The following is a 25571-nucleotide window of genomic DNA, read 5'->3' as shown; positions in this document are numbered from 1 at the left end:
CCCAAGGGCAGCCTTTCAGCCCAAGGATCCTCTAGGCCTGTCAATACTTCAGAGGTGAACAAGCGAAAATGAGGGACATGGGCTTATCCCCCGTTCTGGAAGTTTCTGGATGGTTCCAGAAATAGTAGAGATTCTTATTCTCAAAAGGGAATTGAAAAGCCTAAGTTTTGTGTTTTTTTTTTGTTTGTTTTTTTTTTAAAGGGCCTCACCCATGGCACATGGAAGTTCCCAAGCTAGGGATTGAGTCGGAGGTATAGCCACCGGCCTACACCACAGCCACAGCAACACTAGATCCAAGCCACATCACAGCCTACACTGTAGCTCATGGCAACACTGGATCCTTAACCCATGGAGTGAGGCCAGGGATTGAACCACCATCCTCATGGATACTAGTCAAGTTTGTTACTGCTAAGGCACAATGAGAACTCCAGAGCCTAAGGCTTTTTTAAGGCACTGCTGGCTCCCCAAGAGGGATTCACCATGGGTTTCCATTCCAGTGTCTCTGATGAAGACTGGCTGAGGCGCTATCGAGTTATAAAAGTCAGCTCCCCTTCACAAGCTCATTCAGAGTGAGCTGTTGGAGGAGAAACTCTCCCATTATGGCAACGTCAGCCAAAGCTCAGGCTGAATGTGAGCATAATAAGTAAATAAATAATAGTGACGAATGGCCAGGGGATGAAGGATGAGTTAAAAGAAGCCATCCCCAGAGACCAAATCAGAGCAGCAGTAATGGTGAAACCAGCGGCCACCTGATCAGGTTGCTGTGCAGATATTGGCAATGACATTAATTTCCAAGCATTTCTATCATCTTCCCTGTATCACAGGTGAAGGAAGAATAAAACTAAATTTCCCAGCCTCTTGTATAGATAACAGTTCTGGGTTTATTTAGGCTCAGTGATCGAAATCCACTTTGGAAGGCAGAAGGCTTTCCAGGTGTGCAGGTGGATGAGTGGGCTCCAGCAGAAGTGAGAGTTGGCAGCAAGTGGACTCCATGTGGCAATGTCTGGAACCAGTCTGAAGGAGGTGGGCCTGACACCAGTGATAGTAGCAGATGCAGTTTCTCAATTTTGGGGTGGTTGATAGGGGTGTGACCTCAAAAACAAATATTACATGGCGGCCTCTGGCTGCCATGTCTCCAGCCTTTCCAGTGAATCTGTAAATCACCTAAGTCCTTTTCTCCTTGCAATACCTAGAATGATGAGGCAGCCTGGCTGGCTGCTCTGCAACCCATTTTTTTTTCTCCTCTGTACCCACCTGGACTATATGTTTCCCAGACTCCCTTGCAGTTGGGTGTGGCCCCAAGTCAATGGGTGGTGAGTCATCACAATCCATCACAACCAGACAGCTCTTTCAGACCTGAGCTGAACAACCACCACCTAAGGTCCTCCATACTCTGCTCCTTTCTGCTTGTCTGACACAGACCAGCACAATGACCTTGGAAGCTATGTCTGGAGATGGTAGACCCACAGGATGGAATGAAATGAGTCTGGGTCCCTGAATCACTGGAAGAGCGTCATCTTGGAAGAGAAGCTCTATCCCATCAGGGTGGCACAGGCCGAAACCACAAGTAGTGTGTGAGGGAGAAAAAGAGTGCTGTAGAGGAGGAATATGTCACAGATGTAAGAACCAAGGATGAAATGGTGAGAGCAGTGGTTGCCAAAGCAAGGGAGAAATCTGCTCTTGTGCTGATTTCCTGGGATGGGTGAGGTTTATCTAAAATGGCATTAACAGAGAGTTCCCACTGTGGTGCAGAGGAAGTAAATCTGACTAGTGTCCATGAGGATGTAGGTGCCATCCCTAGCCTCACTCAGTGGGTCGGGGATCTGGCGCTGCTGTGAACTGTGGTGTAGGCGAGCAACTGTAACTCCAATGTGCCCCCTAGCCTGGGAACTTCCATATGCTGCAGGTACAACCCTAAGAAGCAAAATAAAATAAAATGGCTTTAACTGCACCCCAGTTAAAGCTTTTCTATTTCTGCACTAGATTCTAATTGATAACAGCCACTTAGGTGAAAGTTAGAGTAAGTCACTGATAAGACTGACATGAAAACATTATAGGTCACAGTGAAAAAAAAAAGGCAAAAACAAACAAAAAACATGTGCTGGCAGCATCCAACTGAAAAAAGAGACTTGAAGTCAGAACAAATTTCCTGAGTGGAAGCTCAGGAATGAAATTCCTTTGATGTCATACAAACCCCAGCCTCTGTCCGTCCTTCCATCCTCATCCTCCATCACCCACACATGCTCTGAGCTCAAGACAAAATACAGAGAAGCCCCCAAATAAACCATAGGTCTTTCTTTAACATTCCTGATGAGTTGAGGTCTGGGAAATCATCCTCACAGCAGAACTCCTGGTTCCCAGGAGTCCAGGGACGATGCCCAAGAAGGACCCCCCCACACCACCATGGACAGGCTGAAGGCCATTTTCTCCACAGTGGACCTTGATTCCAAGGGCCGTTCCCCTTGAACAGGTTCCAGGGGCAGATGCGGATCTCAGAGACAAGTGGGGTGCATCCAAAGCTACAGATGTGAGGCCTGGCAGCTGAAGTGATGACTCAAATAGCATCTCTCTTGGATGAGCCAGGCCAGCTGGTCTGTTCCACTGGCTGGGAACATGCCTCAGAAACGTGCCTGCCTGTCATTTTCTGATGTGTCACAATTTACCCTTTCGTTGTTCCGGAACATTCTGGAGCACAGGAGGCTAATCATCCTTCGTGGGGAGACATCTGCTCGAGATGACAGAGGACTCAAGCTCAGAACCTCCCTGCATCATCCTGAAGGCGGCCATACAGACACCCTCAGTCCACCCATTGTCGTTTCTCTTCCAGTGGTTCACGAATCAAGAAGAGAGGAAAACACGGCCCTAAAGCCAGCAATGAAAACAACCCCCCCCCAAAGATAAATACATTTTGCTAAGAATGGAGCTCCAAATAAATACCCATTTGTGTTCTGAGAAGATGGATGTGCTTGTTGACTATGGCAAAGCAAGCTGGAGAACATGCACATCTATTTGGGTCCCATCGTGGGGCTTGATGAAAGCCAGCCTTCATTTAGGTTTTCAGTGGCTCAAAAAATGAAGCAGCCTCACTTTGGGCTGCTCATGTCAGTCCGTCTCTTGGAGTCAGAAGATAGAAACCATCAGCTCTGAGGACCAACATTCCAATTGAGGACAAAGAGAGGGCATCCCAGCGGCTGGAACAGTTTCCAGCCAGATGCACCTGCTTCAAGAGTTACCCCTTGCCTCAAGTCTGATAGTGGAGAAGATGCAAACCAAACGCTGATCCCAATGAGCTTTATATCCTGTCCACCCAATGACCATTCTGAATCTAAAATTCAAGATGAGAAACAAGGATAATAACTCATGGTTGAGGGCAGACCATGTGCCAAAAACTGAACCGAAAGCTTTCTATACTTGGTATCTTTTAATCCACCCAACAGGACTCTGAGGTAGGTGGTTTTAGCCCAGTATATAGAAAATGAGGAGTTCCCATCGTGGCGCAGTGATTAATGAATCCGACTAGGAACCATGAGGTGGCGGGTTCGATCCCTGGCCTCGCTCAGTGGGTTAAGGATCTGGTGTTGCCGTGAGCTGTGGTGTAGGTTGCAGATGCGGCTCGGATCCCACGTTGCTGTGGCTGTGGTGTAGGCCGGTGGCTATAGCTCCGATTCGACCCCTAGCCTGGGAACCTCCATATGCCGCGGGAGCGGCCCAAGAAATAGCAGAAAAAAAAAAAAGAAAAGAAAATGACATGGAGGGTCAGAAAAACTAAGGAACTTGCCCACAGCCATACCACTTATGTGCAGCAGAACCAAGAGTCAAATTCAGGTTTGCTTAACTCCAAATCCTGTGCTCTTACCCACTATCAGCCTCAGGACCCCCTGGGTGGAGATGTTTGGAGCACAGGAGTAGAGATTAGAGAACAAACATTGAGTAAGGCTGGTAGACAAGGGGACTTCCAAGTTTGGGGAGGGGGGGGGGGAAGGTCATGCCAAGTAGGCTTGATTGATGCCCAGAGATAGACCCTTTCCCAAATAATAAAAATATTGGGAACCCCATGAGCCACGGATAATATTCAGTCACCCTCTGGGGTAATCTGGGCCCACTAACTTGATCTCTTCTTTAAGAGGAAACCTGAAGAAGCCAGATTCGAAAGGCTTCATACAGGGAGTTCCCGTCGTGGTACAGTGGTTAACGAATCTGACTAGGAACCATGAGGTTGCGGGTTCGGTCCCTGCCCTTGCTCAGTGGGTTAAGGATCCGGTGTTGCCGTGAGCTGTGGTGTAGGTTGCAGACGCAGCTCGGATCCCGCGTTGCTGTGGCTGTGGTGTAGGCCGGTGGCTACAGCTCCGATTCAACCCCTAGCCTGGGAACCTCCATATGCTGCGGGAGCGGCCCAAGAAATAGCAAAAAAAAAAAAAAAAAAAAAAGACAAAAAAAAAAGAAAGAAAGGCTTCATACGACATGATTGCATAGGGAGAGCAAACCCATCAGTGGTTGCCAAGGGCTAGGTGATGCGGGGAGGGGTTGATTACAAAAGGGCACAAAAGGGGGGGGGTGATGGCAAGGTTTTATATCGTAATGATCATAACCTTTACCTAACTCTACATTTGTCAAAACTCATTTAATCATGCACTTACCATTCGTAGATTTTACCACATGTAAATTACACCTCAATCTGCAGAACAGAAACAGACTCACAGACATGGAGAGCAGACCTGTTGTTGCCAAGGGGTTGGGCTGGGAGTGGGAAGTGGGATGGACTGGGAGTTTGGGGTTAGTAGATACAAACTATTACATTTAGAATGGATAAGCAACTGAGGTCCGGCTGTGCAGCACAGGGAACTATATCCAATCACTTGTAATAGAACATGATAGAAGATAATACGGGAAAAAGAATGTATATATATATAGGAGTTCCCATTGTGGCTCAGTGGAAATGAACCTCACTAGTATTCATGAGGATGAGGTACGATCCCTGGCCTCGCTCAGTGGGTTAAGGATCGGGCATTGCCATGAGCTGTGGTTCAGGTCACAGACACAGCTGGGAGCTGCAGCTCAGATTCGACCCCCTAGCCTGGGAACTTCTATATGCTGCACCTGTGGCCCTAAAAAAAAAATGGTGTGTGTGTGTGTGTGTGTGTGTGTGTCTGTATAACTGGGTCACTTTACTATACAGCTAGAAATTGACAGAACATCCTAAGTCAACTATGAAACTATAATACAAAAATTTTTTAAAATAAATATATATACACTTTTTTTCCACCCAGAAGAGTGCTAGCTGATGAATCTTGAGCTGAAATTTCCATTGTGTAGCTGCATTGCAGCAAACCCTTGAAGCCGAATCCCTTGGTTGTTCAACCTTCCCAGCGGGAGATCTCCTGCAGGCAGCCACTGCAGGCTCATACACCAAGTCCAGAGGCAAGAAGGCTTTGAAGGGAATTTTCATGCAAATGTTTCTCTAGCAGTTTAAATAAGGAGCTGATTGCCAGGGTTACCTTGGCTTCCTGCCTCCTTTCCTGACTCTTCAGAGGTCATACTGTGTACTTGGTAGAAACATTCATCTGGAAAATTGCCTAGAGCCAGATTAAATACAACATCGCTGTTTTTAACTTCTATCTCACATGACATACCTGTCTTTATCTTCATATCTTGTTGCATTTTGAAGGCCATACCTGTCTCTTTGCTTAGCCTGGAAAGATGGGGTGGGGGTGGGGTCTTGCTAAAAATACTCGAAAAACTTGGCATGGATTAAAAATGAGCATTTCAGTGAGACTAACCTCACTAGCCTACCCAATGTGTCCTTTCAGCTCTAGGTCACTCATGCCCCAACACGTTTCTTTTTGGTAAAGCTATTTCTCTCCCCAGTGTAGCCAGTTAGTCCCTTTGCTTTCTATCCAAGACCTCCTGTTTGTAGAAGATCCAGAGGCTTCTGACCCGTGTTAATAGCTCAATTGGAAAAGGAACATAAGCCACGCAAATACAGTCTAACTTTGGAAATAATCAGATCAGGCTTGCAAATTAATAAGTACATAAGGTCATATCCCCAAAGAAAAGAGCGCAGTCTCACACAACAAAAGCTACCAGAAAGAATGGATTTTAAAGGGAAATGAAACTACAGAGCCAGCCCTGACTTTGGTGTCTTAAATAGCTATTGATGTTATCTACTGTTAGTTGGACTGGCATTTGGGAGGTAGCCATTCTCTCCCTCACTGCAAAGTGTGGACTACCCTAGGAAGGCGGGGGGGGGGGGGAGGTTTATAATAAATAAAGAAGTCAAAAAACCCAAAGACAGCACTTTTTCAGAATCCATTTTAATCATTTATTAAAAGGAGTCTTATAAACTAGGACTCCTGAACATCAAAAGAAAATAGACCAAGATCAGATTACAAAGGCATCCGTAAGCAGAGACGCACACACACCTGCCAGGTTTTTAAATTGTGCTGATTTACCACCTATATTCAATGGTCTTTTTTTTTTGAGCATTACTTCCTTGACAAAAGTTGAAATTTCATTTTTTTACAAGTTTCGGGCTTAAAGACAAAAATTGCATGAAGCAATGGCTATGACTTCATACAAGCCCAAGGGCTTTATGTCTTCCAAGGACTTTATGTGTTCCAAGGGCTTTATTATACAGCCAGATAGGTTATCATGCTATCACTGTCATTTGCTTTTCTTATAGTCTTAGAGTCATGTAAATAAAATTTCATGATGAGACTAAAGAAAATTCATTGTGTTTATATCTGTTCCATTAAAAAACTATTTTGGGGGGGGGTAAGTAGGAGGTTGGGAGGAGGTGAGAGGAATTGATGGGTAAATCTGGTTCTTATCTTCTGAGCTGCCTTTGGAAGGAAGTTTAAGGTAGGAACATTCTACTGACTCTTATGAAGATAGACACCAGGAGAAAAGGACAACCAAGTGCCTCATCTACAGATCTGAGACTGATGAGACAATTTAATGCCTAAAAGGACCTTTCTCCAGAAAATTCAGAGCATTTTACAGACATAACAGAAGCACGTTAAATTTAATTTCCTGCTACATACAAAACATCGTTCCAGGTGCCAGTAAGAAAAAATTGGAGATTCAGACCCTCAAGGAGTCCTAGGTATTAATCTGCCTAAGTAAGCCCAGGTTTCTTTCAGGGATGGAAGAAATTAGCTAGGCAATATGGAGTGAGAACCCATCCTTGAGTCCTCTCCCCTGTACAAGGAATCCACAAAAGCCATACAGGGTTCTCTCTGAGTTCCTTCATTTCCAGATGTCACCTCAGGGAAGGCTTCCTTAAAACCATAATACTCCAGGACAATCCCACCCACCCTGGAAGGACCTTATTTCAGTTGAGAAATGCAACCCAAGAGGAAGAGGGCTTCCCCGAACACTTATCCAATCAGGGCAAAGTCCTAAGTACCTGGTGTGGCAAAACTATGTTCCCAAATATTACTACTAAGCAGATGACCCTTTTGCCTCCTCCTACCCCTCCACAGAGATCTAAACAAGTGAAAAGACCATGTTTTTCCAATGAAAATTTCATTTCTCTCTCACACGGACACATCAAGGTTTACTGGGGTTGGAAGAAAAGATCATAATTCAGAAGGTAACCATCATTATAGACAAAAAGTTTCTGCTCATAAGGGTGGTAGTTGATGCTCTGCAAGGTTTCTTGCACCTTCTGCATGACAATGGCCAGTCTGCCCTCTTGCCCTGTGTTTGTGTCAAAGTAGTAGAAAATCTCTTCGGCTCTGGTGCTCAAAGTACGGGTGGCGTACAGAACCCCGCACACCATGAAGGCGTTAGAAACAGATGGTTTGTACTGCTTGGTGTGCCAAGTGTTTAGCACCTCAAGTGTGGTGTCATTGAGTTTACTAATCACTATGTTACCAGTGCTGGCTTCAGTTGCGTAAATCACCCACAATCCATTCTCATCCACAGCCAAGTCTATGTCTTGCCAACCAACATTAGCATATGAAAAGCGGTTATTATAGGCAGCCTGAGGGAGTGTTTGTGTCACCTCAACCCTGTTGGTGGCCAGGTTAACTCTGGCAATGTTCCTGGTGTTATACCAGTTGACATACATGTTGTTATTATAAACTGCTATGCCACTGCCTTGGCCATAGGAAATATAATAGTCCTGGATATACCTGTACAGCAGCAGATCATCCAGGGTATTGTAGAGTCTGTAATTTTGCAAAGTTCTCCCATTTGTATTCAAAGGTGCCACCCAGTACAGCCCTTTGCCCGGAAGCTGGGGAGAATAATCCCGACCCCAGGCGCCATACTTATAGGAAAACCCTTGCCAGTTGAGTTGAACAACAGCCGGTTTGCTGATATTCACCACACCGCCGTGAGTACAGCTCCCTGGAAGAACAAACACATAAGAGGACATCCTTAGAGAAAATGAATGACAAGATACAAAGAGTTTACTACCCTAAGAACCAAAGGAATCCATAAACACTTTTCTAGTCAACATTCAATGACAACTGAGATAAAACCTATGCTTGGTTTCATTGTCAAAGCAAACCCACTGTCCGTTTTAAGAGAGAATGATCTTCTATATGCATGGATGGGCTTTCAATCTGGAAAACGGGGACCATGAACCACCCAAAGCCATCTTAAAATGGATTGTGGGCCCAGGAAGAAGAAAGGAGGACTTGGTGAATTTAATATATTTTCCTCTAGGAGAAAGCTTTTCAAGGAGTTCCCGTTGTGGCTCAGTGGTAACGAACCCCACTGGTATCCATGAGGTTGCAGATTTGATCCCTGACCTCACTCAGTAGGTTAAGGATCCAGCGTTGCTATGAGCTGCAGTGTAGGTCACAGGCTTGGCTCAGATCCCGAGTTGCTGTGGCTATGGGGTCAGCCAGCTGCTCTAGCTCCTATTCGACCTGTAGACTGGGAACCTCCATATGCCACAGGTGTAGCTCTGAAAAGGAAAAAGAAGAAAAAGAAAGCTTTTCACCAATATTATTTTTTATTTTATTTTTTGTTATAGAGAATTCAAGAGAGCAAGATCACGTGAGAATGCTACCCATTTTCATAAAATGAGAAGGTCTTATTCACCAGAGTCGGGGGAATTGTGATGAAGTTTGTCCTAGGCACATCTTTTTTCCCTTCCCCCTTCTGTCCTTCCCTGGGACCCCAAGGGCATATTCACGCCAGGTATCAATGCTGCTCTGAGCTACTCTCAGAAGAGGAAGTTTTAAAGCATGGTGTTTTAAACATGATATTTTAAAGATACAGGGAGTTCCCAGCGTGGCTCAGAGGAAAAGAATCTGACTAGTATCCATGAGGTTGCAGGTTCGTACCCTGGCCTCGATCAGTGAGACGAGGATCAAGCATTGCGATGAGCTGCAGTATAGGTTGAAGACTCGGCTTGGATCTAACGTTGTTGTGACTGTGGCTGTGGCCAGTAGCTACAGCTCCAATTCGACCCCTAGCCTGGGAATTTCTTTATGCCGCAGGTGCAGCCCTAAAAAAACCCAAAAAAAAAAAAAAAAAAAAAACTCAAGAATGCAAGAATGCAAACTATTACATATAGGATGGATACACAACAAGGTCCTACTGTCTCATGCAGGGAACTATATTCAATATTCTGTGATAAACCATAATGGGAAAGAATATGAGAAAGGTTGCATATATAATATACGTGTAACCGAATCACTGTGCTATACAGCAGAAATTAACACAACATCGTAAATCAATTCTACTTCAAGAAAATATATATATTTTTAAAAAGATACAGGAGTTCCCATCGTGGCTCAGGGGTTAACAGATCTGACTAGGAACCATGAGGTTGCAGGTTCGATTCCTGGCCCCACTCAGTGGGATAAGGATTCAGCGTTGTCATGAGCTGTGGTGTAGGTTGCAGACGCATCTCGGATCCCTCGTTGCTGTGGCTGTGGTGTAGGCCGGTGGCTACAGCTCTGATTAGACCCCTAGCCTGAGAATATCCATATGCCGCCTGAGCGGGCCTAGAAAAGGCAAAAAGACCAAAAAAAAAAAAAAATAGATACAGAAAGATGGCCTTCTAATGGTGGGATCTCAACCTTAAGAAGCCATGGAAGCCCAAAGTATAGCCCATCACAGAGACCACTGGGGAACCATCTCATCCCAGAGTTACAGGTGGCTCTTGCTGTTGACAACCTGAATGACAGACCTTCACCTTTGCCTTTCTGATGTTGTCATTGTCACAATGTGTACCATCAAGTGGGACCAGGCTCATCAGCCCACTGAGTCTACATTCCTTCTAACGCTTGGGTGAATGATTCAGGCTGGGCAGTTGGCCCTTTGCACAGCCTTCCTCTGAAACGCCTGCCAACCCAGACCGTTTATGAGCTATAAAAAATAAAATAAAGTTCCTCCAGTATTTTTATAATAGCTATCTAAAGACTTGAACACGCATTTCCCGAGATCTTAATGAATATCCTTAAGAAAAAAAAAAAAAAAAACTGGTCAGAAATTTTTCTCAGAGTAGCAAAGAAAAGTCAACTTCAAGTGCATTTGAGGTCATTTTCTCTCATCCCGCTGCTTGGAGCAGAGCGGGTGAGGGAGGAGGGGACCAACCTGGCTTTAAATGCTTGGAGGGAATTGGGGAGCCATAGAGAGCACATGAGGTGAACTTGAGCCAAAAGCAGAGCTCCAAAGAATTGTCTGAGATAAACATTGTGGGGGAGGCCAGGGGGGCAAAGCTTTTGCCTCTGAATGTCTGCCTCTGACCGATTCAGAAAGACCCATTTCTTTCCGTGGGAAATGCCTCCTCTTTCTCCCCTCCTCACTCAAGGACTGCTCAGAGGTGAAACCATTACTAGAAATCCTGCTTTTATTTTTTTCCAATCTGCTGGGGCTTTTGGGTCCCGGAATTAAATACATGCTCTTTAAATGCTCTCATAAATCGGCCGTTGGTGGGAAAGCCAGCCAACCATACAACAGGTAGAGAAAATGAAACCGCTCTGTACCCAACTTCAAATAATTTTGCATATCATTAAGCAGAACACAGTCGCGGGTTTATTTTAATAATGCATGTGCCATTTCATAAATAAAAAAACGTGTGTTCAGCCAAGAGACTGCTCTCCACTAAAGAAATAATAAATAAAATTATAAATTATTATTTCCTCTTCTAAAAGTGATCTCTCAGATGAATGCTTGTTTGCTTTTGTTTATGAAACAATGCATGAATTATTAAAATGAAGTTAGCGGTGTGTTCATTTTAATGATAACAAAAACTGTTTGAGTTTCCATATGCTACCAACTGGATTTTCTAGTTAAAGTATCTTCTCAAGAACCTATTTATTCAACCGCATTTCACTCAGAAGAAATGAAAGAAAGTCACTTTTTCTTGCAGGTGAGAAAACATAGGTATTGTTTGCTTAATTGAATCTTGCCTTCCTGGAAAGGAAATATCGCAAACCAACAGCAACAAAATATTGAAGGAAAACTTATGAGGCATATAACATAGTCAAGCACTTTATCATGGGATTATAGGATTAAAGATAATAAACTATTCTGTCTTAGATACGGAAATCATTAGATATGAAGGAACCAAAATAAACTTTTTTTTTTTGCTTTTTTTTTAGGGCCACACCTGAGGCACATGGAGGTTCCCAGACTAGGGGTCCAATCGGAGCTGCAGCTGCCAGCCTACACCAGCCATGGCAATGCCAGATCCAAGCCTCATCTGTCCCCTACACCACTGTTCACAGGTTCATAACCTGCTGAGCCGCAGCTTCCAAAAATAAACTCCTTTTAAAAATTACCATTACCACTACAACTGCTAATAATAATAAAAAGATAATTATATTGTCTCATCATTTCACAAGTTGGCCAGGAGATTAAAATTGTATCTGATATAAATATTAAAATTGTATGAATTTTCTTTCTTTTTTTTTTTAAGGTGGCACCTGTAGCATATCCCAGGCTAGGGGTCCAATTGGAGCTGCACCTGCAGGCCTATGCCACAGCCACAGTCATGCCAGATCCGAGCCACAGCTCCAGTCTACACCACAGCTCATGGCAAAGCCAGATCATTAACCCACTGAGTGAGGCCAGGGATTGAACGGGAATCCTCACAGACACTGTGCAATTCTTAACCCCCTGAGCCACAATGGGAACTCCCTGAAATTTCCATCTTTTTTTTCTCACCCCACAACCATTCCTAAAGGCTGTCCTATCCTTTTTTGTTATCCCTCCTTTATCCACTATCTCCTTTGGACCATTTTCAGAGCTCTGGCCCTGGTCAAAAGCAGTGGAAGTAGGAAGAGAACTAAGCATTGTTAACAACGCTACAAATGTGACTACAAGCAGTGACAGGCCAGTGACAAGGCTACGGTGAGCTTCTTCAGTTCTTGGCAGCAAACCATCCTACGACAATACTGAAACCAACAGCCCTGTGCCCACTGCTCATCTGGCTCAACCAGAGACCCCAGCCCCCCCAGCCCTTGTACTCCAAGCTTCTCTCAGCCCTTCCTCATCTCATACCCCTTCCCAGACCCTTCCTGCATTTCCAGGTCATAGAGCTACTCCATTCCTTCCTTCCTTCTCTCAACTCTATCCTGCCACTGGAACAACCCACAGCCCCATTAAGAATTGTGAAAGACCAGCATATCCTCTTGCATTTTCTGGAGGAAAAGAACCCCCCATAGACCTGAGAGCAAGAGGACGCTTTCAGCTACTCCACAAGCAAGGAAGCCAAGACACTTTGGTGTTAATCAGGCTGGTGTGTTGTTGCTGGAAGCCTCTTGTCACTCCAGGAATCATAAGGGCAGCTCTCTTTCTATTAGAGCATCTATAGGAGGCAGCCTGATAGAGGGAAAACATTGCCGGGCAGATTCCAGTGCAAATCCTGACTGCAACACTTATGAATTCTGTATCCTTGAGAAAGTGCTTTAACCTTCCTGAGGCTCAGCGCCCTTACGTTAAAGGCAAAATAGGGAGTTCCCATTGTGGCACAGCGGTAATGAACCCGACTAGTAACCATGATGACCCAGGTTCCATCCCTGGCCTCACTCAGTGGGTTAACGATCTGGCGTTGCCATGAGCTGTGGTGTAGGTCACAGATGTAGCTCGGATCCCCAGTTGCTGTGGCTGTGGTTTAGGCCAGAGGCTGCAGCTCCAATTGGACCCCCAGCCTGGGGTCTTCCACCTGCCTCGGGTGTGGCCCAAAAACAAGCAAACAAACCAAAAAAAGCAAACTAAGAACACCTACTCTGCAGAACTGGTAGGATAAGTAGACAGAAGGCATGCGCTTGTAACTCAATAAATGATAATGAGCAGCATTAAAATCAAGCATTACAACTGAAGGTTTTCATGACTGTTTCCTTCCTAAGACAGTGCTTTCTGGAATTTTCTGTACCCATCCTGAGAACCCCAGGACCCAGAACAGGATCAGCCTGGCACCAAATGATGTTTGTGAAATAAAGGAATGGAAAACTGATTAAACCTACCTTATTTGTAAAACACTAGCTCTCTATGCTGTTGCATATCTGAATTTTTCCAAAAGCCTGAATTCATTCCACAGAATTTCATGTGAGGAATCTCTGGACCAGATAACCTGATTATCAATCTCTTCTTCATCAAACAATTTATTAGATGCTCTGAAAATATGCTGGGAGGCCACATGGTGAGACGGTCAAATACTCTAACTCAGGAGTTCCCAGATAGTACAGTGGGTTAAGGACCTGGTGGTGCCACTACTGTAGCTTAGGTTCTATCCATGCCCCTAGAATTTCCGCATGCCAAGATTAAAATAATAATAATGGTAATAAAATACACTAACTTGGCTTTTTTTGTCTTTTTATGGCCACACCCGCAGCATAGGTATGTTCCCAGACCAGGGAACGGCAACAGCCACAGCAACAAGGTATCCAAGCCACATCAGCAACCTACACCACAGTTCAGGGCAATGCTGGATCCTTAACCCACTGAGCAAGGCCAGGGATCGAACCCACATCCTCAGAGACCCTATGTCGGGTTTTTAACCAGCTGAGCCACAAAGGGAACTCCTATCTTGGGTTTTCAAAGTCTCGTGGTTAGGGGAATGTTTTTTGTTTTTTTAAGCTAACGATTATATACCAGCAGAGGAAACTTAATCTTGGATCTAGCAATGCCCTCTCTCACCTCGGCAACTAAACTTTTTTGAGCCAAGAGGAGAACACAATTGACTTGTGAGAATTAGGTCATTAAAATGGCCAGGATGATGAAACGATTCAGATAAAATTGACTCTGAGTTATTGGATCCATGCAACCCAATACTCTGTTCCTCTCTAGGCTTGGGCTTTCGGCAGGTCACCCTACATCTTTCATTGACCATTTACTGCACACCTACTATGCACCAACACAGAGCCCTGCCTCTCCAAGCACAGCGGTGAGGACCACTGGGCATTCTCGTCCCATTTTCCCATCTGCAGTCATTTAGATTCAGGGGAGAACAGAGAGAAACTGAAGTCAGTTGTTTTCAGGAGAAACAGTTAATGAGCGTAAGACCAATTAGTTTAGAGAGTTCTATGAAATGAAGCAGAAAAAGGGTGCCACTTGCAGCATAAGCCAGCTATCAAGTGTGTTTTATGGAACCCTAACTCTATGTACTGGTTCTAAGATCAAGCTGACCTCAGGGATAAGTGAACTGCAGCTGCCCAGAGGGGCCAAGAGTGCACAGAATGACTTTCTAGCTGGAACTTGCATAGAGTCTTTTTTGTTCTGTGCAGCACTGCAGTGGAAAAAAAAAAGGCAGATAGGCCAGATTTTAAAGTCCCATAATAGTGAGTAACTTTAATTAAAGTCTCCACAGGCTCACAACTTTGTGGTGCCTGGGGATTTTCCAATTCTGCATTATCAACCAATCCAAACAGAAAGAGAGCAAGTGAAAGAAATTGATTTCCAAACATGACAAAAAGTCAGTTTAATATAAACATCATAAATATAATATGAACAGAGCTGGAGGAGGGCCAAGGGGTTTGGCAGGGATCCAGGTCCAGCCAAGGTTGTGGGAAAGTGAGAGGAAATCTGGATCCAATTTGTTTAAACAACACAGTTGGGCTGGAATGGCTCACAAGGGTCTGAGTGTGAGGACCTGGGGGAAAGTTCGAGAAAAAAAATAAAATAAAAGCTAATAAAAGTAATCCAATGGACTGACTTGTTTTCTTTCTTAGATACTAAGCAGTGTACTTTCTCCCCTACCATCATCCTGGAGTTGCTGGCTCCTGACTCTCTAGGTCCTGAGATGACAGGAAGTAAGAGACCCTGTCTTTCAGCCTCAGCTCTGCCACCAGCTGCTTGTGTGGCTTCAGGAAAAATCAGGATCTTCACTACTAAGTCCCCTCCTCTAAGACATGACAGTCCTGAACCTTCCCTGCTCGAAATCGTCCTCAATCCAAAGGATGCGTAGAAAACTTCGCCTCAACAAGCTATTCCCCGAGGAAAATTTGCTGAGGTTTAGAAAGAGAGAGAGAGAACAAAAGAAAAAAGGAAGAGAAGAGGCTAGGAGGAAAGACTTGCTCAGGTATCATCAGGAATGGTCATTGCATGATTCCTGCCCTCAGAAGCCCTCCATGGCCCTCCAGCTCTCATTTCTGACCTGGTTGACACCACTGATCTCAGACCAAATTTAGCCTAGTTTATTACAGAGGACAGAGCTCAGCCTTTGTCCCAATGCTCCTCTGCGTATTACACAGTGACAGATGCCCAACTGCAAAGGGAGGGAAGAAAGTGCCCTCAACACCCCCGAGAGTCTTAGAATGATGGCCGCATTTAATTAAAGCCTTAAAGAAACCAGTTACCCTGACCCGGATCCAAGAAGCACAGGGTCTAAAAGGGAAGCAGGTTGTGACAAAGGAATTAATGAAAATAACAAGAGCTGTATGATTTGATGACTAGATACAGTCCCCTTTCAGGCTGAGATGCTCAGGACAGGCAAAGCATCCCTGCGAACCCGCCTCCAAGGCTAGATGCCGCTGCGGCTGAGAAGCTGTCTTTAGAAGGTTCGCCTGGAGGGATCTGCTCAAGCACACACGGCCCCAGCAACTGCTTTTGTTGCCAGCAAGGTGTTTGCTTCAACCATCCTCATTCATAACAATAACAATCACCGGTGTATAAATGCCCATCACAGAGCTCTGAGCTTCCCAAGCCTCGTGTCCTTAATCTTCACAGCAACCCTGCAAGGTAGGTACCACCGTTCTCCCACTTACCAGCGAGGGATTAAGGATCCTTTGGCTATGGTCACACCCCTTTGCGGTCCCAGAGCCACGCCCCTGATCCCTGCATTCCGACGTCTGGTTCCAGGAGGTCACCAAGGGCACCCACCTCTATACTATACCTAACTGCCTCCAAGGATGATTCCTTAGACAGCAACACGCCAGCCCTGCCCTCCGGGAAGTCACAGTCCAGGAGGGATGGCAGGACACGCCCACACGCGCCGGATATGAGGGGCCATCTGTGAAATCCTCACCGAACCCTAGGACACACCACGCAGCAGGTGCTCCACGTGCATTTAAGGAAAGCATGAAGGAGAAATAAAGAGGTGGAAGGAGGGAGAATTCAGGGCATAACCCAGCTCATCAGATACATGAACCAGTCCGCCCTTGCAACCCACGGGACAGCGCGGAGGTGATGCCACACAGATGCCAGTGGCTATCACCCGGCCCCCCTGAGCGCATCACCATCGAGACGTTTTCCCTGTTAGTAAACGTAAGGCGGTTGCATGCACCGTGTGGATTTTGTTTGAAATCAACTCATGGCGGAGTTCCCGTCGTGGCGCAGTGGTTAACGAATCCGACTAGGAACCATGAGGTTGCGGGTTCGGTCCCTGCCCTCGCTCAGTGGGTTAACGATCCGGCATTGCCGTGAGCTGTGGTGTAGGTTGCAGACACGGCTCGGATCCTGCGTTGCTGTGGCTCTGGCGTAGGCCGGTGGCTACAGCTCTGATTCAACCCCTAGCCTGGGAACCTCCATATGCCGCGGGAGCGGCCCAAGAAATAGCAACAACAACAACAACAACAAAGACAAAAAAAAAAAAAAGAAATCAACTCATGGTCCGTGCCTTGCCTCTGTGCGCCCCAGAATGTGATACTGTGCAGAGGGGAGGAGATTTCAGACCCGGGAAGAGTCCACTCAGAGCTGCACACCTCGCATCCTTCTCCTCCGCAATCCCAGAGCCCCTCCCCCCACCGCACCTGCCGCTCCTTCGCCACCGGCCTGGTTCAAATGGGGCGTCCTTACCTGGCGCCGGTGGAGGGGGTCTGGCAGGATCTTCGAGTTTGGAGGCCTCACATTCCTTGAGCTTGTTCTTCAGAGCCAGGATTTGTCGGCGAATGTTTAGGACATTGTTTTTGTCTAGCGTCTCGAGCTTCTCTACCAGGAGAGTCATATTCCTTATCTAAAGAAATAAAAATTCAGAGTGACTTCAGATGATTGTGCAATTGCTTTCATAAACATTCCAGGGCTGAATTTGTCACTTAGGGAAACATTGCCAGAGAATACACTCGAGATTCCTCCGAACGCTTTCATTTGGAAGAGTACATTTCCTGGGGTGGCGTGAACGCCTGTCAGATCGCTGGCAGATGTGTGTGACAAGAGGAACGTGGCAACGATTTTAACAGCTTTGATGATAGAGCACAGCTCAATCTGAGCATCCACAAATGTCCATTCAAGTTCATCCCCAATAACCTTCTCCCATAAGCTGGTGTTTACTCATCTCGTGTTGTATTATAATTAAGTTTCTTTTTTCTTTTTAGGGCTGCACTGGCAGCATATGGAAGTTCCCAGGCTAGGGGTCAAATCGGAGCTACAGCTGCCAGCCCACACCACAGCGACAGCAACGCTGTAACCCACTGAGCGAGGCCAGGGATCAAATCCACATCCTCGTGGATACTAGTGGGATTCGTTTCCACTGCGCCACAACAGGAACGCCTATAACTAAGAAGAAAGCTTAAATTCTAAGATATGGAACTGGAATTCTCAATGGTAGCCCATGTCATGTCTGTGCCTGTCAATTCACTGTTGAGGTAAATGACCCAAGCATAATATTAATGCAATGGTCCTTAACCACAGAGATTCGAAGGCAGCACTAAAACACAGTTACAAGAAACCCCTTTAGGAGTTCCCATCGTGGCGCAGTGGTTAATGAATCCGACTAGGAATCATGAGGTGGCAGGTTCGATCCCTGGCCTTGCTCAGTGGGTTAAGGATCCAGTGTTGCTATGAGCTGTGGTGTGGGTCACAGACGAGACTCGGATCCCACGTTGCTATGGCTCTGGAGTAGGCCAGTGGCTACAGCTCTGATTAGACCCCTAGCCTGGGAACCTCCATATGGTGCGGGAGCGGCTCAAGAAAAGGCAAAAAGACAAAAAAAAAAAAGAAAAGAAAAGAAAGAAACTCCTTTAAAGAGGCCTGTCAGGAAGTGGAGAAGAGTTCCGAGAGGAATCAAGGATTACGGGATCATTCAAAAGAAGAAACAGACCTTGGCATAGTCCCAAATCAGGTAAATTGTGGTTTTCAGATCCCAGGAGGACAAATCCAAAAAAGAGAAGATCTCCTGATCTAGCTTGGCTGCAGGGTTGTTCACACTTATATCATCTTCCTTTCTAGAGTCATTCAAGGCCATTTGGTTTGGGGGCAAGACTCTGACCATTAGGTATCTATTTTTCAATCAGCAAGTCCTTGATGGGGAGTTCCCACTGTGGCTCAGTGATAATGAACCCAACTAGTATCCATGAGGACACAGGTCCGATCCCTGGCCCCGCTCAGTGGCTTAAGGATCTGGCGTTGCCTTGAGCTGTGGTGTAGGTCGAAGACGCGCCTCGGACATCACATTGCTGTGGCAGTGGTGTAGACTGACAGCTGATTTGAGCCCTAGTCTGGGAACATCCATATGCCGCAGGTGCGGCCTTAAAAAAAAGCAAGTCCCCGATGTGTGTAACTTACTATTCAAAGACAGGCCAGCATCTAAGCAGAACACGGGACCTGCCATGTGGTCACGAAGGTTTATGGAATTAGACGTCGGAGGAGAGAGCCTGGCACTGGCTCCCCAAAGAGACTTTATTATTAATCCATGAGAAGGAATTTCGTTCCTTACCTCCACTTCCAGCTGGTCAACGATCACCGTGCTGCCCACAAAACCGACCTTCAGCCGCTGGATCAGTTTCTCCATCTCCCTGACTTCTATCTTGATCAGCTCAAAGTCTAGTTCCGTGTAAGAAATGGTATCTTGCTCTATTTTCTCTATGCGGACGGTGAGGTTTAAGAGTTTCTTTTCATATATGCTGATTAATTGCACATACTCCCTCACCTGAAGGAAAATCAAAACGCTCAAGTCAATTCCCAGAGCGATGGCACAGAGCCCTCTTCCACTACCAAGTCCTCAGGGACTACTTGATGGCTGTCTTTTTTTAAGTAAAGAAATGGATCAAAAATATATGTAGCTAGTTTTTTTTTTTTTAATCTATCCAAATACAAAAGAAAAAACATTTATTACAATGGGGAAGCGGGTGGATTTTGCACTTGCCTGGACTAAAAATAATTTTGCTTCCGAATCGTCATTGGCAAGAACATTTTCATCTCCATTTTAATGTTTGAAGACTTTAGCTCTCCAAACGAAATGGGTTTGAATCAGTCTCTGGCCTGTCCCCCCTCCCCTCAATGCACAAGCTTGAAATCAGGGTTTATACCAACTTCAGCACTATTGACAATGGGGGCTAAATGGTCCTTTCTTGTAGGGGGGCTTTCTTGTGTATTATAGGATGTTTGGCAGCACCCCTGGCCTCCATATGCTAGTAGCACCCACCCAGCCCCCAGCTGTGACAATCAAAAATGTCCCAGACATTGCTAAATGTTCCCCGGGGGCAAAATCACCCCCATCACTTTCCTTCTTTTAGAACCAGTGCTCTAAATGTTTTCTAGAAGAGGGAGAAATGCTGAGAAGAATTCCTTCTTTGATCACCATATGCAATGAATTGTGAGTCCCTCTGCCTTCTACAAAGTGACATAAAGACCCAACTTACTCCACAATACCTGAAGGCATGTGCAACTGTCAAGTGCACATTTCATTAAGGGCACCCGCGTATTTATTCCAAGTTTATCCCAGGAACTGATTATTGCAATCAGACCTTTAAATTACACATTTGTTGCATATATTTGAATGTCTAATCATTAAGTTAAAATACTTCCAAAAATTCCCATGGTGGCTCAGGGTATAATTGGACTCTCCAAATGGATATTTCAATAAACACAGTTGGTGCTTCTTTCTGTAGCTGATCTCTGAAGGAAATGCCACGGCTTTTTTTAAGGACCAGCTCATTAAAAGTTGCTGCTTTGCCATTCTTTTTAAAAATCTGAAGAGAAGTAATACTTTTCCCCCCAAACGGTGCTGATGGCGGGTAACTGATCCACAGGGGCTGGAGGAATTCCGAGCCGGATGTTGGCGTCTAATCCTCCTAATACCAAAGGACAGTCCTGACTTCTGTCATTTTAGCCCTTCCACTTAACCCCACTCTACAAATTAGAGCAGATTCATAGGCCGCGGACCTAAAGGGCTAGGGCTTCCGGCAAAAAGGGTTGTAATGAAAGTTGAAAATGCAGCCCTTGGCATTGCAAGAGTATCTCCTCAGGCGACTGATACTCTCTGCCGTCAGATGAGGCTGATAAGGCTAGTGACATTTTGGTGGATGAGGAGGTACACACACACACACACACACACACACACACACACACAATACCTAGCAAGTCCCCCTCAAAAGTACAAATACAGATATAAGGTAGCCAGGTTTCAATTGATACAAAAATCAGGCATAAAACCTTGGCAATGATAAAAAAAAAAAGAAATAACTAATAATAATGAAGTGCCAACTCATTGCAGCAATGGAGTTTGTGAAATGAATATTCGTGTTGGCATTTGGCTTTGCCAGCTCTTGGAACAAATGAGACACCCTCAGCTTTCCTGGAACATTTTGGTGGCATATCACAGCTGTTGTTCTATAAAAATGAGTGATTCAACTGTTGTTTCTGTGGAATAAAATGTGGCTCTCCCAGATTCTCACTAAAAACCAAGGCGTTACCCTGGAGTCAGCGTGCTGGGAGAGCATGTGGGGTGCCTGCCCTGGTTCAGCCACTAAATGAAGGGTCTTTAAAGATCTGTTTGGAGGAAATCTTGAAGTTTTTTCCCATTGATATTTCAAGAAAAGCTCAAGAGGGAAGTTCCCGTCGTGGCTCAGCGGAAACGAATTTGACTAGCATCCATGAGGATGCAGGTTCGATCCCTGGCCTTGCTCAGTGGGTTAATGATCCAGCATTGCCGTGAACTGTGGTGTAGCTCGCAGACATGGCTCAGATCTCGAGTTGCTGTGGCTGTGGTGTAGACCAGTAGCTACAGCTCCGATTCCAATTCAGCCCCTAGCCTGAGAACTTCCATCTGATGTGGTCCTAAAAGGAGCAGGGAGAAAAAAAAAAATCTCAAGAATGTTCAGGAACATTGGAATCATCCATGAAGTTAGAGAGGACAAGAAAGGATTTGAGAAAGAACCAGAAAGACTTCATGGTCTGAACTTTACTAATTTAAAGAGATCGTCTGAATCCTTCACATGTATGGGATCTCTAGCATTGTGTCAGCAGGGACAATTCTGGAAACATCCCAGCTCAGAGGCAGCCCAACTTCCCCAAGGCTGTGTAGCAAGAATATGGATCTAACCCTAAGCGGATACCTTCCTGTGTCAACACTTTGCAAGGTTCCCCATCACGACCAATTTGAGTTTAGAAGACTCTGCAATGCTGGTCTTCAAACCAGCCCTTCATTTGGAGCTTCCACTCTTTCGTTTGTTATGCACGTATCTTGTCATGAATGGGTTCTAGGCATCCATCTGTTTGAGGCTATGTTGTTGTTCTGTACAGTAAGTGTGGTCTTGCAATAGACAAGGATGCAGTACATCTGGCTGTTAAGCTGAAGAATTAGCCTGGCTCATGTTTCTGCCAGTTCCTCAAAACCTGTGATCACAACCATAGCCAGAACATTTGAAATAAATAAAGGTACTTTGCCACATACTGTCATTTTGATAGAATTTAACAACAAGATGAACTGGGCTTGAATTAGCCATTAAGTCCTGTGAAGCACTTCAGAGCTAGGCCCACCTAAGCTCAACCCAGACTCCAGTGCTTAGTGGGCAAATCACTTAACTTGTCTAAGCCTTAATTTCATCCTGTAGACTGGGGGTAACGGTATCAAGCTTACCAGACAATTGGAGACACTAGAGAGAATGCATATTTAATGCCGGGTGTAATGGATGCCCTATAAATGACACCAATTATTAGAGAACCAGTGATTTCAGGGGTTTTTTTTTTTTTCAATCTGACCTTTTAATTTCTCATATTTCACTGCCCCAAACCTCGCTCAATCGATTGTTGTTTGTTTATGCTTTGCCCAAATGTCTCCCAGGCTGCCTCAACCTTCTCATGCATGAGGAACTATTAGCAAAAGTGTCATAAGAAATAACTCGCCCCAAAGACCATAACCCTCTAGAGAACAACAGTAACGACAAAATTTCAGAGCTGCCTTTTGTGTTATCTCCTTCCTAAGCACAGTCATAAGGGGACATCTCATACACAACAGGAAAGCATAAAATGCTTTCAGCATCGCATGGAGAGGCAGTCCCAGTCTTTTCCGTGTACTGACAGATGATGAATCATTGTGAGACAATCAAAATCCTTTTCTACCGGCCTCCCCCAGCGGGCGTTCCCCCAGGCCTCCAGATAAACGGTGATTTCCAAGGCAACCTAGGAACAGCGATAATAATTCACCTGGAAACTCAGAAGCCCTCAGCTGAAGAGACGATTTTGGATGGAAGGTGTCACGGACCTACGGCATCTCAGCCAAGAGGAAAAAGAACTGGGACCCAGATTCCCAAGACCAGATTCCGAAGACCCAGACTCCTGACCTGGCTTAACTAGCCAAGAGAAGATCAACCTTTCCGTGATGTCTCTTTACCCTTATGAACCTCAATGTCCCCATCCCTAAAAGGAGGGGAAGGACACTGGCCTCTCTGCCTTGAGAGTAGAACTGGAAGCATTTAGAAAAGTACAAAGGTGGAGTTCCCATCGTGGCTCAGTGCTTAAGGAACCCAACTGGCATCCATGAGGATGTGTGGGTTTGATCCCTGGCCTTGCTCAGTGGGTTAAGGATCTGGCGTTGCCATGAGCTGTGGTGAAGGCTGAAGACACAGCTCGGATCCAGCGTTGCTGTGGCGGTGGCATAGGCTGGCGGCTACAGCTCCGATTGGACCCCTAGCCTGGGAACCACCACATGCCGCGGATGCAGTCTTAAAAAGACCAAAGGAAGAAGAAGAAGAAAATAAAAGCACAAAGGGAAGCTCTTACTGTTTTTTTTTTTTTTTTTTTCTCCTTTCCCTGTCACATCCTGAATCCACTATGCAAATCTCAGCTGGCAGGTCAATTCCTTTCTTAGGCTTCATCATGAATTTTTTTTTAAGGATCAGCTCCTGACACTTTCAGAACTGAACGTTTTTCCACCTACTCCACACCCCTTCCCTGCCAATTATTAGCAAGGCAGAGGCCACCTGCCCCCCTTACAGGATTGGAATGAAATGTCCCAGACTCACAAACCCTTCCCTGGAGTGGCACAGGGTTTCAAACTGCCTTTCACATTCCTGCCAGTCAAGAGGACAGGCAAATCAGCAGCTTCCACTCTTTCAAAGCAAATGACTCTAACAGAAAAGATCTTTACCTAGGATTTTCCTTCGCTTGTTATGTTTTTATGCATAACTTCTTATCTGTACTTGATTATGCTGGAACAAGACTATGAATATTAATGGCTGGAATTTATAATTTAGTGCTGTGCCTTTTCTGCTGATAAATTCAAGGACATTTTATTTCTTAAGAAGCTAGGTTCCTGGAGTCGTCAAACACACTTTCCTGGACACCCATTTAAACTTAGAATATTTATCTACCCATTCAGGTTGAAAGCAGGGGCTCAACTTCATCATAATTTTTTTTTTTGTCTTAAGAGATAACGATGCTGCATGTTGAGGGAGCTAAGCTGAAATTTCTGGGCAAAACTTATTTTGAATCTTGTGGGAAAGCCAGAACTCCCTGTAAATTAATAGAGTGGTATTAAATAATACATAATGTGATTATAGCCTAGCCTGGACTTCACCAGTGCAGAAAATAGAGCCCTTCTAATTGATTTTTAACTTGGCTAAAAAGGTTAAAGGGGTCAAAATTGTAATGCCAAGTCACATTGCTCCAGCCAGCTCAGAGAAGAGCACTGGCTATCAACCCTGTGAGATATAACCTGCCTCTGGCTGCAGTAAGCAGTAATCAGGGGGTCAAGTCAGGGTTTTTACTAAGGCTGAGGAAGCTATTAGTCTTGATTCAAATTCCCAAGGAAGCCTTCAGTTTTGTTCTCATGCTAGATGCATCCCACGTGATGTCCCTGCTGAGACAATAGAGGCTAACACTCAGAAAGAGAGAGGGAAGAAGAGAGTGTGAGTTGAGAAGAGAAAATAGGAAGAAGGGAAGAAAGGAAGGGAGATAAGAGAGAGCTGTGGGGGAATGGGAGTGGGAGAAAGACGAGGAAAGATCAAAAGCAAGAGAAGACTAAAAAGAGCGAAAAACCAAAGCCAAGAACAAAACAAGAAGGAAAGGGAGGAGTTCCCGTCGTGGAGCAGCAGAAACGAATCCAACTAGGAATCATGAGGTTGCAGGTTCGATCCCTGGGTGGAGGATCTGGCGTTGCCATGAACAGTGGTGTAGGTCACAGATGCAGCCTCGGATCCTGCATTGCTATGGCTGTGGTGTAGGCTGGTAGCTACAGCTCTGATTAGACCCTTAGCCTAGGAACCTCTATATACCTCAGGTGTGGCCCTGAAAAGACAAAAAAGACAAAAAAAAAAAAAGAAAGAAGAAGGCAAGGGAAAGGAAAATTAGGAGGGATGGATACGGGAAGGGTTGAAGCAAGAGGAGAAAGAGAAACAAAGGAAAGGAGGAAGGGAATAGGAGCAGCATGAAAAAATGCAAGGGCAGGAAGATAGATTATAAAGAGGACCAAAGAGAATAAGAAAAAGAAGGCAAAGCTGGAGGAATGACCAGAAAGAAGCCCAAAAGGAAGAAGAAACCACAAAACCAAAATAAAGATGGTGGAGTTGAAATTTACAAGGAGAGCTCAAAATTTCTTTCCTGCTGCATGAGCACCAGGATGTTGAAGGAATCATCTTGATCCCATTTTCTTCCTGGGCTCTCACTCTTACCGCTATACAGCACTCCATAGAGTGCTAGAAAATAAATGCTCCAGTTTCCACTCGATGCAAATGTGTTCTTTGATACAATGAAGTATGGCTGCTGATAATGCCCTAAATGAAAAGGACCTTGTTTGTTCTCATCAAGATATTGTTGGAAGAGGAGAAAAGAATAAACAGCTTACTTTAGAAAGCTCTTTCTCGAACTTCTTGGAGATAGTTTGAGCTGTGATTTCCAAGTGTTCCACTCTCTCCACGGGAAAGGTGGTGTCTGGCAGGATAACGGAGCACTGGCAGGTCCCACGGTCATCCACGGAGCCAGTGAAATTGGAAACTGACTGTAAATAAAAA

General features: G+C 45.2%; 1 protein-coding gene across 1 annotated transcript in view; it reads right to left on the bottom strand.

Moving 5' to 3' along the window:
* Positions 1–6295: 6295 nt before the first annotated feature.
* The window catches only part of OLFM4 (olfactomedin 4), a 126009-nt gene continuing 106733 nt past the window's right edge, over positions 6296–25571 (bottom strand). The window contains exons 5-8 of the mRNA XM_047755817.1: positions 25406–25558; positions 19058–19270; positions 17203–17359; positions 6296–8352 (exon numbers count right to left, since the gene is read on the bottom strand). Coding sequence (XP_047611773.1) covers positions 7556–8352; positions 17203–17359; positions 19058–19270; positions 25406–25558 — 1320 coding nt within the window. The 3' untranslated portion in view covers positions 6296–7555. The remainder of the gene's footprint in view (positions 8353–17202; positions 17360–19057; positions 19271–25405; positions 25559–25571) is intronic.

Source organism: Phacochoerus africanus, chromosome 13 (genome assembly GCF_016906955.1).
Source record: "Phacochoerus africanus isolate WHEZ1 chromosome 13, ROS_Pafr_v1, whole genome shotgun sequence".
Taxonomy (NCBI): Eukaryota; Metazoa; Chordata; class Mammalia; order Artiodactyla; family Suidae; genus Phacochoerus; species Phacochoerus africanus.
Note: the sequence above shows the minus strand (reverse complement) of the source record. Positions and strands in the feature narration are given on the sequence as shown.